The sequence below is a fragment of the Theropithecus gelada genome, chromosome X (assembly GCF_003255815.1).
Source record: "Theropithecus gelada isolate Dixy chromosome X, Tgel_1.0, whole genome shotgun sequence".
Lineage (NCBI taxonomy): Eukaryota > Metazoa > Chordata > Mammalia > Primates > Cercopithecidae > Theropithecus > Theropithecus gelada.
Window position 1 is genome coordinate 110690241 of NC_037689.1, and position 16659 is coordinate 110706899.

General features: G+C 41.9%; 1 protein-coding gene across 1 annotated transcript in view; it reads right to left on the reverse strand.

Annotated features, from left to right (window-relative positions):
• Positions 1-265: 265 nt before the first annotated feature.
• Positions 266-16659, reverse strand: part of AMOT (angiomotin) — a 67114-nt gene continuing 50720 nt past the window's right edge. Inside the window, exons 10-14 of the mRNA XM_025373264.1 lie at positions 16198-16388; positions 8166-8288; positions 6263-6495; positions 4411-5130; positions 266-4082 (exon numbers count right to left, since the gene is read on the reverse strand). Of these exons, the coding sequence (XP_025229049.1) occupies positions 3985-4082; positions 4411-5130; positions 6263-6495; positions 8166-8288; positions 16198-16388 (1365 nt within the window). The 3' untranslated portion in view covers positions 266-3984. The remainder of the gene's footprint in view (positions 4083-4410; positions 5131-6262; positions 6496-8165; positions 8289-16197; positions 16389-16659) is intronic.

Consider the following 16659-nt stretch of genomic DNA (forward strand, 5'->3'; position numbering starts at 1 on the left):
CCTAGAAACCAGGAGATAAAAAGATGCAAAGCTTTTAATATATGCTGCCTGAGTATATAAAGAGACCGATTAGAGCATGTGGCCTGTGGTGTTGTCTTAATACTTTATAATCTATAATCACATTCCATACTTCAAGCAAATGCAAATTCTGCTGCACGCTGCCCTTGAAAGGCAATTTCACTGCATACTGAATTGAAAGTAATCACTGATACAGCACAAATAAAGCCTCTGTCGGGTAAACACCAAAGCATTTTCCACACGGTACTGCATTTTAAAATAGCTAACTTTATTGTCAGTGAAAAGATAGGCACAAAGTGGATTTAAACCTGCTTAACTTTATTGGAACTAGCTCAGTTGATTACAGAATGGGGTCACAATCATTAGGGGACCACATACATTTTAAACCAAAGGCGATTCTTCTCTAGCCATCTGCCAACCCCAGCTATCCATTTTACAAACACATGCCATTAATCACAAGGGAGGCCAGAAGGAGGTTTCATGGCTCCATGTAACCCATCGTTGCTACTGGAAAAAAATAAACAAACTCCCGACACTTGTCCTACTGATGATGGATGGCACTTGGAAGATACATTTCCAAGAATCGTGGCAGGCTGAAATTGGTGGCAATTAGCCCACAGCTGATATCTTCCTTAGAAAACATTTTCAGTAAGAATGCACGTTTTAAGTAACATACTCCATATGCGCATAAGCAATTGAGATAATAGGAGATTGTGTGGCTAACAGATATGAGAATACAATTGATCAAAGTTAGTGCATATGTATACACTTTAAGCTGCCGCATTATCAGGGTTTAGGCTTGTCAGAAAAAGTAGTTTGCACAATCAATCAGTTTGTTCATCTTCCAATTGTTATACCCACTCAACAGTGTAACAACAAAAAGAGAACATGACGGGTCTCTGGGTATCTTTCCTATGGCAGATGATGGCAGATATTTTAGGTTCCTGCTGTCCTATTACCTTGAAGCTCAAAAGCAGCATTAAAAGGAAATCCTTCATTAAATCAACAATCAAGATACATGATTTTAAAAGAAAGCTCAAGCTACTTTTATTTCAAAAAAGACTGTTAATAGGAGTTTCATATCAAGTAAAGTTTGTTCTAATGAAGTTTTTCTATACATGGAACATTGGGGTACAACTGACTTAGAAGGTCCTCAGAGACCACCAAGCAGTACAAGCTAAGACAACCTGGTCACCCTCCTTTCCTGAGGTGCCAGTAAAATGCACAGATAGGTAGGAGTCCAGAAAGAGCCCCCAAATGTTACATCCACACAACTGTGAAAAGGTGGCTAATTGAGATTTCTCCCATAAAGTTGAATTTTTGGATCAACAACTAGTGGAGATCTTCTGAAAAGGCTCTATCTATCTTCTGCATAATATACTGACATACTCTTCTTTCCTCTCTTAGATGTACAATGTTATTTTAGCAAATTATCCGGGATTGGAAACTGAGCAGAGAGGAACTGTCTCTGGTATGAGAGGACAGATAGGTTCTGGAAAGTTCAAAATAGTACTTAACCAAGAACTTCTTCCTTTCCCCCAAACACATGAGTCTACAGAGATGGCTACCACACAATGTGGAATGTATGACATTTGTCACCTTGCAGAATGTGATTAAAATCATGGTTCCCAGAGCCAGCAAAAAGTCTGCCAATGTGTTATAACCATGAAAGGAGTAGGTGAAAAGTGTTTTTAAATTATTTATTTGGATAGAAAGTAGCTCTCCTGAAGTTTGCTACTTGCTGCTTCTACTATTTGAGGTTATTTTTCTCCTTACGACTAAAGGGTAGTATGAAAGAGTCTTAACACCACTGCATTTTTAATTTCTATCTGAGATTCACTTTATAACTGAGGACTAATGTGTATGTAACATGATTACCTCATTATTGAAAATGTGAAAGGACTAGCTGAAAATCACATCACCCTTCCTTTATGTCTCTCTCTTTCTCTACACACACACACACACACACACACACACAGAATAATTCCTTTGGAAGATAATTAGGAAAGATATCATTCCTATACTCACAGAGGAACCCCAAAAGATTATCTAAGATACCCAATCTCCTAGTAAGAAGTGGGATTGGTTTCTTAGGGGGGACATTTATGTGACTCGATGTTGTAATGCAGATCAGAAAAGGGAAAACCTTTTAAAAGGCACTGAAGGAGAGGCAAGACAGAAATTCAGTAGTTTGTCAAGACTGGACAAGCTACTCCAGCCAGGGACATTTTACAAGATACATATTCCCTGGACCATGAAGATGTCTTTTCGTAAAATGGAATTAAAAAAAAGATAAGAGTTTCCCAAAATAAGCATGGTGATTGGCATAATGGTTAGCTGTGTTGTGTGACTTTTAAAAAGTCACTGAACCTCTCCAGTTCTCAGATTCCTCATCACTAAAATGAGGGGGTAGGGCTATATTGCTAAAGTTCTCTCCCACCACTATGGCTCATGATGTAATATAACAGGCCTACTCTTCTATTAATCTGGTTTCTAACTAAGACATCCCAAAATCTCTACCCCCCCACCCTTACCTAACACCCCCCCCACCTTCCCTCACCCTCCCTATACCCCTTAAAACTGATCTTAATGATGCTATCTGCAGATTTGTCACCTTAATGAAGGGCAGACAGGTGACACAGGGCAGGGACCTGTGGCAACTGGCATCCTTCTGTGTTCTTGGAGGCAGCCCTATGGCAAGGCTTGGAACCACTGCCTCCTTTGATCTCTACCCACATGCACATTTCCCGCTGCTTCCCAAAGGTATTCCAAGATGGAGTCACTGACAGTGAGAAGAGGTAGTTGAGGATACTGCTGCAATCCACCTCTCCCCCGACTGCAGCATAGTGCTTTGGGTTTCTCATGTTATTCCCTTGGAGATGATAGTCAAAAATGCCTTTTAAGACATATGCTTAGAATTTGACACACAAAACAAGTTATTTCAAAGTAGTCACCAGAAATTCAAAGCATTCAACCTGTCAACAAAGATCCTTCCTCACTTTGCAAATGATTGGCAATTTGAGACTGGAGCCCCAGCCAGTGAATCTGTGCTGTAGAAGAAATAAACACTAAGCTGATTGGTCTTAATAAATGCAAGCAAGCTATGTTCATGGCTACACACAGACCATGAAAGTCTGCATATAGCACCTCACGCAAGTCTCCATCGAGGCCTCTGATGGTCTAACTCCCTAAGAGAGAGGAAGTTGTGCATCACTCAGTTAATGTACTCTCCCAGCATCTGAAAGCAATATATTAATTATCCAAATGCATAAATTATTCCAGAACATATATATGAATGTATGAACCTCCAGGAGGGAACCAAAAGAATCCATTTCCAAAGCACCACTGAAATGAAGACAAACACAATTCCCTGGGGCAGGGTAGCTGGGAAATTGGAAGAAAAAATTAGCTCCAGCACCCTTCTGCACCCCAAAACTCCCTACCTTTTTTCCAGCTTACATAGCTCCTGAAACTATTCCCTTTTAGAAGCCTGAGGTGAGAGCTTTCTCCGGCTGCTGCACAGGATAGTAACTATACAAGACAGCACACACTCAATTCTCTCCAGCTTCCCGCTTCCAAACTACGTGTTACACACTGTCTTCCACACATACTGTGCTCTTCAATGAAAAATGATCTAGAATATGGAAATTTTAAACAAATTTAAGCACATTGAAAACACTGATGTATGCCCACCCGTTAACAGTCCCAGTATTGGTATAAATTCAAACAATAAGCTTTAGAGCACATTCTGATTAATCTGTCTTTAGAGGTACTCCCTAAGCATACCAGAATAGACTGGTGGTTCACATGGTATTACTCAAGTAGTACATTGTTCCAACAAAAAGTCCTGTTAAAAAACATCCCCTCCCCCCAACCCTTGTCCTCACCCCCAAAACAAGAACCAATAAAAGGGGGAAATGATTAAAAGCATTTTTGCTGAGAATCTGCAGCTCTTGATTTGGCCGTTTAGATGAGATATTCCACCATCTCTGCATCAGGCTCTTGTCCCAGGATCTGAATGGGAGTTTTTCTTTCCAGAGTATTGGAGTGGAACACAGGCCCATCTAAATGGAAATAAGGGTTAGAAAACACTTAGGGATGAAGAAAAAACCTGTATTTCTAGAACTAGACACCATCAGAGCCCTCATGAAGCCAATGGCAAAGTGAGACTTGTCACCTCCCTCATTTACTTCTGCTACGATAATGGCCTCTACTCATGCCTGTTCCCATCTTGGTGGATGAGAAGTCATTTACAGACTCTCTTCTCTCTCCCTTAGAACATGAAAAATTCAGTCCAAAGGATAACTCTGCCCAGACATCAGGCAACAAGAAATAAATCTGTATTTGAGAGCAGAACTAAACCAAAAGTTACCTGCTAAAAGGAATAATTACCTGCTTTGTCTGGATTGCAGGTCAAACTTGGTATAGACAAACGATGTGGTCCAGGACCGGTAGCTGGACTTGCAGGAACCTCAGCCTGAGCCACAGCTGGAGTTGGAGTTGGAGCTGGAGTTGGAGCCGCAGCCGTAGCTGAAGTTGGTGCCTGAGTCTGAGCAGGAGCAGAAGCCTGAGCCGCTGCTGAAGCCGGAACTGGAACCAGAGCCGGAGCTGGAACCGGAGCCGGAGCAGCTGGAGCAACCTGAACAGCAGCAGCAGCAGCAGCAGCAGCAGGAGGAGGAGGAGGAGGAGGAGGAGGAGGAGCAATGGCAGCAGCTGAGGCAACAGAGGCAGCAGCTGGAATCTGACCAGCAGCAGCTGGAGAAACAGCAGCAGCAATAGCAGCAGCAGTGGCTGGAGACGGGGCAGTAGCAACAGCAGGAGCAGTAGCTGGAGCAGCAGCAACAGCAACTGGAGTAGCAGCTACCATGGTGGTGGTGATAGTGGCAGCAGTGGCGGTGATGGCGGCAGCAGTGGCAGCAGCAGCAACTGGAGCAGCAACAGAGATGGGAGCAACAGTTGCAGTTTTGTTCGATTCCGTCCCACGTTCAGTTTGGGTACTGCAGTCTCGGCTGCCTGTCTTGGAGTGAGCTGAGAGCAGGGGAGTCGAGGGGGGCACAGGCGAGGGTGTGGAAGGGACATATTCAGCACGGTAGTCTCCACCCAAGAGAATGCCTACAAATGAAAGAGGAACAGACATTAGAAAAAAATAGGTGATTCAAATCCAGACATCTAATTACCTGTTCTCCCATTCAAATTTCAGAAGAAATTTGAATGTGTCTAAATTATTTATTTTTGCCTCCAGGGAACCCAGAAATCAGTGTGTGAGGCTCCTCCAACCATGGCTAAAAGTTTCTTACAGACTTCGAAGATCCCTTCTGGTCCTCATCCATCACCTGGCACAACATATTAAGCCTGTAAGTGACCTAGGTATCTGTTTTGATTTATTTTCCCAATGGTGATTGGGTTCCACCAAGTTGTCAGAATGCTCCTACTCGGCTCCACTTATAAACCATTACCACACATTACCAGGGAGCAAGAAAGGATTTGGAGAATAAGTCTATTGACACAGATTAAGTGTGGTAATAATTGTGTGATCTAAGGTTCTCACCATGACCATAGTCTCCAAAATGCTTATTCTAACCAAAAGATATTATAAGTATCAGAGGACCAAGAAAGGAATTAAAAGCAACAAAAAGGGTTAAAATAAAAATACATATAAGCTTCCTTCCTCAGGCTCTAAAAATGTGCCCGTGGTATCCACAATATGTCTGGGGTTTTGATTAGAGGGGAGGGAATGGACAGGAATGGAATGAAAAAGTACATTCTGTTCTCATCTCAGAACACTGTGGGAACAAAACCTGCTACCCAAACGATTTAGCGTAACTAAAACTCTGGGTTCTCCTATTATAGAGGAGGAAGGAACACAGAAATGCTGGAATTTTGAAATTCTGAATGACAAAAAGGCCACATGGGTTCTGGAGAAAGATAAAGGTGCCACATGGCAAAGGTCAAATGTGAGAATATTTTAGAGGAAATTAGAGTTACCTTCCTTCACACCCAAATGAAACTCAAGATTCTTGTCCTCTAGGCTTTGGCCTCAATCAGTAATCTCACCAGGAGACTTCAAAGTGTGGAGGAGCTCCAGAATGTGGAACTAGGGTCTCAGGAGGAATATGAACCCAAAACCCTGGTACACCTTCCTCTCCAGAACCTGGACCATCATCCCTTTTCCTTAAGCATGGGTGCTTGTCTCATGGCTCTCTTTGAACACATGACTATAATCTTCCTTATTTACTGTCATTACCTAGGCTCCCCTTCCAGCTCTTGTCATCTCGCTTTTCTTCCATGATGGGGGTGCCAGTCAGGGTGGATGAGTGGGAGAGCAAGCCTGATCCAGCATTGGAAATGGACATCAGAGACTTCGCTGGCCGCATGCACGACAGCTGCTCTGTCTTGCTCGGCTCCTTCCGGGAACGCTGTTGGAGTACTTTGATCATGGCATCCTTCTCAATAATCTGGGCATGTAGGGTCTTAATCCTAGGAACCAAAGACAAAGAACATATAAAGACCTTGTTGCGGCCAGGTGCGGTAGCTCATACCTGTAATCCTAGCACTTTGGGAGGCCAAGGCGGGTGGATCACAAAGTCAGGAGTTCAAGACCAGCCTGACCAACATGGTGAAACCCTGTCTGTACTAAAAATACAAAATTTAGCTGGGCATGGTGGCGGGCACCTGTAGTCCCAGCTACTCAGGAGGCTGAGGCAGGAGAATCACTTCAACTTGGGAGGCAGAGGTTGCAGTGAGCCAAGATAGTGCCACTGCACTCCAGCCTGGGTGACAGAGCAAGACTGACTCCATCTCAAAAAAAAAAAAAAAAAAAAAAAAAAAAAAAAATGGAAAAAAAAAAAAAATATTTATTTCAAAACTCCCAAAAAATAAAAAAAAAATTATGTTTTTCTTTATTAAAAAAAAAAAAATAAATTTTGCTAAATAAAAAAAAAAAAAGCCCTATGCCCTTTAAAAAAAAAAAAAAAAAAAAAAAAGATGTTCTTGCTACCTCTACATTTTGGTCTAATTGACTACATGACTACATAGAGTTCCCATCATCTTTTTGACTAAAGGTTGATCTAGTTAGTTCTGAGTTGGAAGACAAGGGATGGTGTGCTACAGTTTTTAAAACATGTTTTTCTTAAAGTATAATAATAAAAAATATATATAATATATATAAAAGATGACTTTTCATTCATAAAGGCAATAGTGTGAGAAAAAAACAACAACATGTTTTTCTGCACACCCAAATGGATACAGCAGAGCATCAGGAGCCGTTGCTTAAACCTTAGTAAGTCACAATAAAGTACCAGTGAAAAAAAAGGGCTGAATATGAGAGAATGAACTGATGTACTGGGTGCTGTAGTGAAGAATCTCAGTCAATGGAAACAATTTACTCAGTAAGATGAGATCTTCTATGAATGAGTGACAACCTTCAGGTAATAAGTCAATGATCATATGTTTATAAAAGGAATCAGGTATCCTACCTCCCACTTTGAGTAGATGTTCTTTTGTTGTTGTTGTTGAGATGGAGTCTCGCTCTGTTGCTCAGGCTAGAGTGCAATGGCACAATCTTGACTCATCGCAACCTCTGCCTTCCAGGCTCAAGCGATTCTCCTGCCTCAGCCTCCTGAGTAGCTGGGACTACAGGTGCCCACCACCGCACCTGGCTAATTTTCGTATTTTTAGTAGAGATGGGGTTTCACCATATTGGCCAGGCTGGTCTTGAACTCCTGACCTCAGGTGATCTGCCCGCCTTGGCCTTCCAAAGTGCTGGGATTACAGGCGTGAGCCATTGTGCCCGGCCAAGCAGATATTGTTTTACTCTTTTATTAAGCAATCTGCTGTACCACAGGGTTGCAGTGCAGTGCTAGAAAGAATACCCCAGAGTGCACATGCCAACAATTTAAGCTCAGGCAGAGGGCAGAGGAAAAGCAATTAGGAAGGCCAAAGGGACAGAAACCCTACCTGGAATTCCATGTTTAGTGGAGAGTATCAAGGTAAAAGTCATTGCATCTCACACCTTTAAGTGATAGGCTGGCAGGGGTGATGGTGGAGGGGGGAGACTGCATGATCAGATTTCCTAGTTGTGAATAAAGATCCTATCTGGTCTCTATATCAACGTCTCAGATTCCTCAGGGTCCAGAACAACATTTTACCTGCCCTCCATGTCAAGGCAACGCTTATTGGCCATCAAGATTTCTTCCTCTTCTTTCTGGATGCGAGCTTCTAGAGCTGTGTCATAGCTGGTGTTAGGAGAGTGACTGATGACTGTTGTGTCCCTGGGGAGGAAAATGGAAGTGATGAGATGGGAGCATAGCAAAATCAATGAATGTTATCTTTCTTCTAAGTCAAGAAAGGCTTTTCTGGAAAGTCCTACGCTGAAATCAAGCTCATTTGGAACAGATGGTTTCTGGGGAACTAATCCGTAAGAACCTCCAAAATAGGACAGTTCAGCGTTCAGGATAGAAGACAACGTTGTTAGTATAGAAGTGGCTGCAAAAGTCAGTGAGGGATGAGATAGGCACAGGCTTGCCTTCAGAACTGAACAGGTATCATCCCATGTTCAGTTCTGGCAGAGAGCCCCTTCAAGTTTTTAGATCATGGCCAAGCAATAGGAATATGTATATATTGGGCCAGGCATGGTGGCTCATGCCTGTAACCCCAATACTTTGGAAGGCTGAGGCGGGTGGATCACCTGAGGTCAGGAGTTTGAGACCAGCCGGGCCAACATGGAGAAACCCTGTCTCTACTAAAAATACAAAAATTAGCTGGGCATGGTGGTGCACGCCTGTAATCCCCGCTATCTGGGAGGTTGAGGCAGGAGAATCACTTGAACCCAGGAGGCGGAGGTTGTCGTGAGCTGAGATCGAGCCACTACACTCCAGCCTAGGCAACAGAGGGAGACTCTGTCTCAAAAAAAAAAAAAAAAAAAAAAAAAAGGAATAAGTATATATTATTTCCATTTTATTCTTATGCAAGTCATAAAGGGAGAAAGATCAGACTTTCAAGAAAGTCAGAGGGTATACTAAGTAACTTATTGCTACAGATGAACATTGGTAAATACACCTGAGTACTAGAAGCAAACAATAGACACATCAGCTAAGATCAGGTGGGGCATGTGAGCTAATAAATAGAGCCTTTGAGCCAGTCCCACTCCATTCCTAGCTAATCTACATCTGAAACATTCTAGCACCAATTCAATGGGTCTATCCCAACAAAGTGACTGTTCTCTTGCCAGAGTTCTAACTGCATAAAGGACCATGATGTTCCATCTGAAAGTGTCTCAGGCCATTAACTCAAAGACCAATTAATAAGGAAAAAAGGCGTGCATGTGTGTGTGTGGTGGGGGGCTGGGGGGGGCGGTATTAGGATTAGGGAGAATACTGATGCAATTATATTGGTCTTAAAGGAAATCAGACAATAGACCGAGAAAACAATGAACTGGCACTGCTTCATTATACTTCCTAAGAGAATGGGGATCTGCAGGAGAACTCCAGGCATGTTTTCTGTTGGCAGCTAACTATGTTCTCTTAGCTTCAAGATTATGTCCAGTGCCGATGAGGATGAAGTGGCAAGAGAAAGAGGCAGAAAGTTGCTATTAAGGTTGGGGATTTGGGTGAGCCTCTATAAAATTACTGTTCCCCAAAATATACATGTACCTTATATGCAAGGTTGAAACCATGTATGGAATGATGAAATAATTGGAGAGCAAGAAGGGGAAAGAATACAATGGCTTTCATCATTTGCTAAACTCAAAGTATTTTACCATCTCAGCATTCTATACTTTCTCTAGTGCAATTCACTGGCTTGTAGTCCTACTGGGTACCCAAGAGGAAGCAGCATTTGCATAGTGCTTGACAGCACAGGCTCTGAATACAGACAACTCAGCAGGTCCCAGCTTCTCCAAGTATTCTCTGCCCCTAACAAGCTTCATGACCTCTGAAAGTCAAGTTACCTGCTCTAAGCAAGCCGCTTCATATGCCAAGTGGGAACAATATTTATAACTTCATCTCATAGAGGATAAAATTATGCAGTAAGACAGTGTCGGTCATGGTAAAAACACTCAACAAAGCTATTATTAAGAGAGAACCACATAACTCAGGAGGCTGAGGCAAAAGGATTGCTTAAGCCCAAGAGTTCAAGGCTGCAGTCAGTTACGACTGTGCCACTGCATTCCAGCTTGGGTGACACAGCAAGACCACTGTCTCTAAAAGGAAGAGAGAAGGAGGGAAAGAGAGAGGTGGAGGAGAGCGAGAGTGAGAGCGAGAGCGAGAGCGAGAGACAGAGAGAGAGAGAGAGAATGAATCACATAGATGGATAGATGGAAGGAGACTAACATACAGAGATTACAAGAGATTCTGACTTGAAAGAATTCCAGCTCTTGGTAAAATCCTGGAAGCAATTCCTGTACTGCAGAATTCCAATGTGAAGGTTGGGGCTTTAGAGCCAGGACTGTTGAAAAGTGCATGGTGTCTACGGACACTGGGGAATTGAGCATACGGTTTGTCACTGGGGGAACTAGTGCTGGCCTGCTGCCACTTTCATCGCATAAAAGACCATTTTGGGGACTCAGAGCCCTGCCAGCTAATTGATATGGACACTGTGAACTCCTCAGGAATGGAGCCTGAAAATGTGGGGCACTTACTGAATTCCGACAGGGCTGCCAGGGCAGCCCTCAGCATCAATCTTCCTTCTAGAAGACTAGGGCTACTAGGCTAATGGCTTAGGCAAAAGCAAGCAAGCACAATATTTGAATGAGCAACTTGACCTGCTACCTTCTAACACTCCAAGACGTTCTCTAAGAACATCAGGAGAGAGACGCTGGGCTACAATCTGAAAATAAAACCTGCAAACCCCAAGCTGCATATTCCTGATTTTGACATCCTCCACCTCAAATTCTTAAGTAAATAGTTTGTCATCTTCTTTCTACTTCTTTTCTCCAACAAAGTTATCCCATCACATTGCTCAAACTGCTTTCTAGCATGTCACCAATAACCTCCTAATTAAAACACCTACTGGCCTTTCAAACTTCAAGCCTATCTTTTCCTATCAGCATCATCCTTTTGTTTATTTAATGTGTGAACTCTACACCAGTGGAGCACTGTGTTTGAAGTTCCTGGGAGGCTGGAGAGGGGAGAGGCATGGATAAGACTAGTCCGTAACTGTAGGAAACTTACAAGGGAAGACAAAAAAGTAAATAATTAACTAGTACAGAAGTGAGTTTGGACTTTATTCCAAAAGGCAGTGAAAATTATTAGAGCTTTCCAAGGGAATAAAATGATCTAAGCCATGCCTTAGGAAGACGGCCTTATCTCTCTTAGAAATGTGACAGAGAGATAAGAGAAGTGAAACCCTGGAATCAGGCAGACCAGTCAGCAAGGTGATTGTAATAATCCCAGCAACAGATCATGAAACTATGCACCAGCGAAGTGGCAAGAGAAATGGAAACAGGCTGTAAGAAGTAGAGCTGATACAATTTGGAGACAATATCAATGTGGGAGTTAGGGAGATGGAAGAATGAATGACAACTTTGTTATTTCGAACTCAAATGCCTAGAAAAAATGAAATACTGTTTGCTGTGAAAGGAAACTGAGGAATGGCTCTTTTGGAAAGCACTGCAATGGGTTTTGATTTTAGGTATACTGGAGTGAAAGTGACTTAAGAATTGCCATATGCCAATATCTAACAAGTTGGCCAAAATTCTAACTTTAATTTTAGAGATATCAGAGTTACTATTACAGTTATTATCATTGCTATTATTACTGAGAAGCTAGAGCAGAAGATATAACTAAGACAGAAGGTAGAATGAGAAGAAAGCAGAGGAAGGAAATTGAGAAATGCCTACAAAGAGGGAATAGGTAGACATGCATTATGTGTGTGAACAGCTTCTACCTTCTGCTTCCCCCTTCTTTACTTCCTTCTTTCCAGAATTTACTTTTGCTCAAAATAAACATGAAACATTACACATTCTGAGAAAGGCAGTAACCTAATTCAGTAAATGCAAGCTGATAAAAATTACATGGTTGATTGGGTGCATTATCTTGTCATCCTTTTGCTGCTCTTCAGGAAAAAATTCATTGTTTATGAGCTGAAACTAAAAATCTGCATTGCCAAATTGGTTCTTCTGCAAATGAACAGGGACTCCTACTCAGTAGGAATTTCCCCTCATCTATATTAAACATCTAGAGAGGACTCCCTAGGGACAAAATAATATGGAGCCTTAATTCAGGCCATATTATTGTGATTATTTATAATATTTCCAGGTAACTAAATAATTAGCTTCAATTAGTATCTTACTGAACAGCTATTACCACCTTTGAGCTATACCATTTCTAAGAAGCAGCAGAGTTATAGCAGCTAAGGTGACAAAAATATAGATTTAAATCCTAGTTCTTCTGTCATTTAGTAGCTGTGTGTGATCTTGGGCAAATTATCTAACTAAAATGAAAGAAATAAATGTCCTGTTATCACTTTCAACAAAACAAATATTTTAAGTAACAAATACTCATTTTAGATATGCCAAAATATCTTAATTTACTATCTATCTATCTATCTATCTATCTATCTATCTATCTATCTATCTATATCTCTCGGCCCTCTTAACCTTTCATCAAGTAAAATTCACCTAAACATACAACTGACCAATCTCACAGAGTTGCTGTATCTGATGTTTAAGATGGATCTCAGGATAAAGGACAATGCCAGCACTTTCCATATGCATCAAAATGCCTCCTCCTGGACTCTTTAAGGCTAAAAACCAATATCTAAGTGTTGGAAGGGATATAAATAGACCACCTAATATGACTTATCACCTGAGAAAAGACACTTGCCTATTCTTATATTATATTTTATTATTCACAATGGTCAAAAACTGGAAACAATCCAAATATGCATATATCCAAATATGCATACATAAACTGTGATACATCCATACCATGGAACACTATTCAGCATCAACTTGGATGGGTCTCAAAATCATTGTGTTGAGTGCAATATGTCAAACAAGAAGAGTAAATGCAATATGATTCCTTTTATATGACATTCTAGAAAAGAAAAGTATAATTTTGTGACAAAATAACAGATTAGTCATTGCCTGGGGTCAGGCATGGGAGGAAGCGATCAAATTCAAGGGCACAAGAACACTTTACAACAGGTCCTCTATGTTAATTGTAGTGGTGGTTACACTGTTGTATACAATTACCAACATTCATCAAACCGTACACTTACAACAGGTGATTTTTTAATATGTAATCAATATCACAATTGAAAAAAAAAATTGTTTTCTCCAACTATCGTTGATACCACCAAAGCAAGATGTCCTAATTGTGAAATCTGTCATTTACCAATGAGCCATTAGGTTTGGAACATATTAAGCTTGAGATCCTGGTAGAATACACAGAAACCAAGCAGATCATTAAAATGTGGCACCAGATTTAGGGATATAATTTATACATTTAGAAATTGTTTCCTTCCTGCTTTCACATCTTCCTTTCTCCTTCCTTCCATTTTTCTTCTTTCTTTTCTTCTTTCCTTCCTTCCTTCGTTACTCAAATACACTTGAGCACTTTCCAACTGTAGCCAATATCCTAGACACTTAAAAATTATTTTGAGGCTGGGCGCGGTGGCTCACACCTGTAATCCCAGCACTTTGGGAGGCCGAGACGGGTGGATCACAAGGTCAGGAGATCGAGACCATCCTGACTAACACAGTGAAACCCTGTCTCTACTAAAAATACAAAAAATTAGCCGGGCGTGGTGGCACATGCCTATAGTCCCAGCTACTTGGGAGGCTGAAGCAGGAGAATGGCGTGAACCCGGGAGACGGAGGTTGCAGTAAACTGAGATAGCGCCACTGCACTCCAGCCTGGGCAACAGAGCGAGACTCCTTCTCAAAAAAAAAAGAAAAAAAATTTTTTTTGAAAGAAAAGAAAATATTAAACTTTTACCATGGAAAGGGGCAAAGGGCAGAACCTTGGTCAATAGGTACATTTAAGACTGAGAGAAAGAAGAGGAAAACAGGTAGACAAAAGGAATAAAAAGAAATGTTGGAAAGAAAGGCAGAAGAGCCCACAGGGTTTGAAATAAAGTTTTTTGAATGTTACCACCCAAATATAAAATCTCATTTGAAAGGAAAGAGGAAAAGAAAACCAACCTCCATGGTAGAACATAAGAGGCACTATCGTTGGAAGAGTAATATAATCCTAGAAATAGGAAGGTCTGAAGGAATCACCTAATCCAATTCGCTTATTTTACAGAAATTTCAATACAGTCTGTCTGCCAGTGTCTCCTGTGGATTAGATTAGTAGCATGCCAGAAAGACACACAGTCCTGATCTGGAATGTTCGCCTGTGGGACTATCAGAAAGTGTTCTTTCTAGGTGGGAACAGGCTGTGCTTTATCCTATTGAGTGATAGGCATGCACATTTTGCCAAAAACAGTGATTAGATGAAAAGTTTCTACCTGATGATTAAAGGGAATTCAGTTTAAATTAAATCTATCTTGTGGGAGCCAATAGATTCTGAAAATCCATCTGAAAGGGGTTTCCCCGAATACACAAAGCTTTCAAAGGAGGAAGGAAGGAAGGTAGTTTCTTTATACAAAGCCCCAGTGACAACCCCCTAAGCTCTCCTGCATTTTGACCTGGAGTCTATTCTGAAGCAGGAACCATGAACCCTAGCTTTCTAGTGTTTTCTCACACTGCACACTCTCGTGACCTGAACATTTCTAAGCTTCTCCCTAAAGGTGACAAAATTACCCTGTATCTTTCCACCTCTCAATAATAACAACGTTTTTTTAACGTCAGCGTTTCTTATATAACCTCTGAACAAGCGCTAGACACAGGTGTTTCCTTGGGAGCTAGCAGGTAAAATTACATTTAATTCTGCTTCTAACCTGCCTACAAACTTCGAGACCATCTTCTGGCATAGCTGGGCCTTCTGTGCACTCTATTGCCACACTGCCATGTATTGAGTATGCCTTGCTTAGGAAACAAGGCCAGCAAGCTTAAGCCCATGAGGACTTCAAAATCAAGCCACACGCAGCTTCCATCCATCTGAGGCATAGATGGTATCTAATGAAGACAAGCAGATCACATTAGAGAGACATGTCTTCCTAAAGAATCGAAGTGGGCTTACAAAGCACCGGTTCAGCTCTTAGCACTGAACCTCCCCACCTCTGATTTGGCATGAGGCGGACTCAAAAATAAATGTATCCACCACCCCCTCCACACGCATATACCAACCCAAAGTCTGGCAAGCACTTCCAGACTCTGCTGGCTTACCATGATTAGGAGAATGTTAAAAACAACACTGTGGTTTTTAATAACTTTCTGGGTAGAGACCTATCTGGGTGCAATATGCTGTAGCCTGCCTTTCATACCCAATTCCAGACCAAGGCTCTGTTATCGCCACAACTCAAGTCATCACCTGACTTGAATTCAGTTTTTGTTGTTTCTCTCTCTGTCTTTCTTCCTTTCTTTTTACCCCAACTGATGATTATGAGCAGTAGCAAGGTAGACACATGGAGTAACAGCAACTATTTCCTCCAAAGGCCAATAATGAACTTTTATAATTTGAAAAGGGGAACAAATAAGAAGCAAAAAACAAAAATCCTTCGGCCACTTTCTCTCCCTTACCAGATGAAATGTGACTGCTCACACGTGATGAGGTCGTGCACATAGAGAATGCGGCCTTCAAACATTGACCTTCCCAAAGGGCAGGGATGGGTTCAAGTTCAGCACAGCCTTTGACATACCTTGGACAAGCCAGAGCTATCAAATGACAGCAGCAACTCCTCAGTGACATTTAGTTTCTGAGTGGTAGTTTCTCTGGAGGGGCTTTCACTCCAGTCCTGGGGCTAAACAACCTGCATATGTGGCTGAAAGAATCTTGTGGCGCTGGGGAAGGAGGGGTGCAAATTTACAGCTGATCCCATCTGCAATTATTCTGGCTTCTGGGGAAAGCTGAACTATGATTCTAATAAGTTTATAAGACAACTTTTATGTTCAAATCGCTGACTCTCTGTCTCTACAGCCGTTCAGTCCCTGCATAATCAGATGAAAGAAAACACACTTAGGCAGAAACGGGGGGAGGGAACCCAGAATATTAAAGAAAATAAAACACTGGAAAAATCTATGAATCAGTGACCTTTCTGTTCTTCCCACTCATGCCCTACCAGCTAACTACTTACCTCTGAGCAGCCACGGTTGCAGCAGCATCCAGAGCGAAATGTCTCATCACATTCTCCTCCAAATATTTCTGCTCCCACTTTGTCATATCAGCTTCCAGAGCCAGAATCCTCTCCTCTTTCTCCCGAAGGAGCTCCATCAGCGCAGCGGCATTGTATTCTGAAACACTGGTGGGCTGACAGTTGCCCTGACGCTGTTGGGCCAGATGCAGAGAATCCTCAAGTGAGTGAGAGAAGAACCATGGTGTCTGAGCCCCTATTCTTGGAAAGGATTACTGCCCAGCCTACTTCTGTTTCGACTCTGATTCAGAAAGAAGCAGGGGGAATTCAGATCTCCTCCTAAGGCCACAGGACTTCCTATCATGGGCTTGAATGTGAGATTCCCTTGGCCAGGAAAGGGGCCTGTCATATCAAATTGTCATGCTACTCAGAAAGTGAATTAATGGGCTAAAAACTGCCATCTCT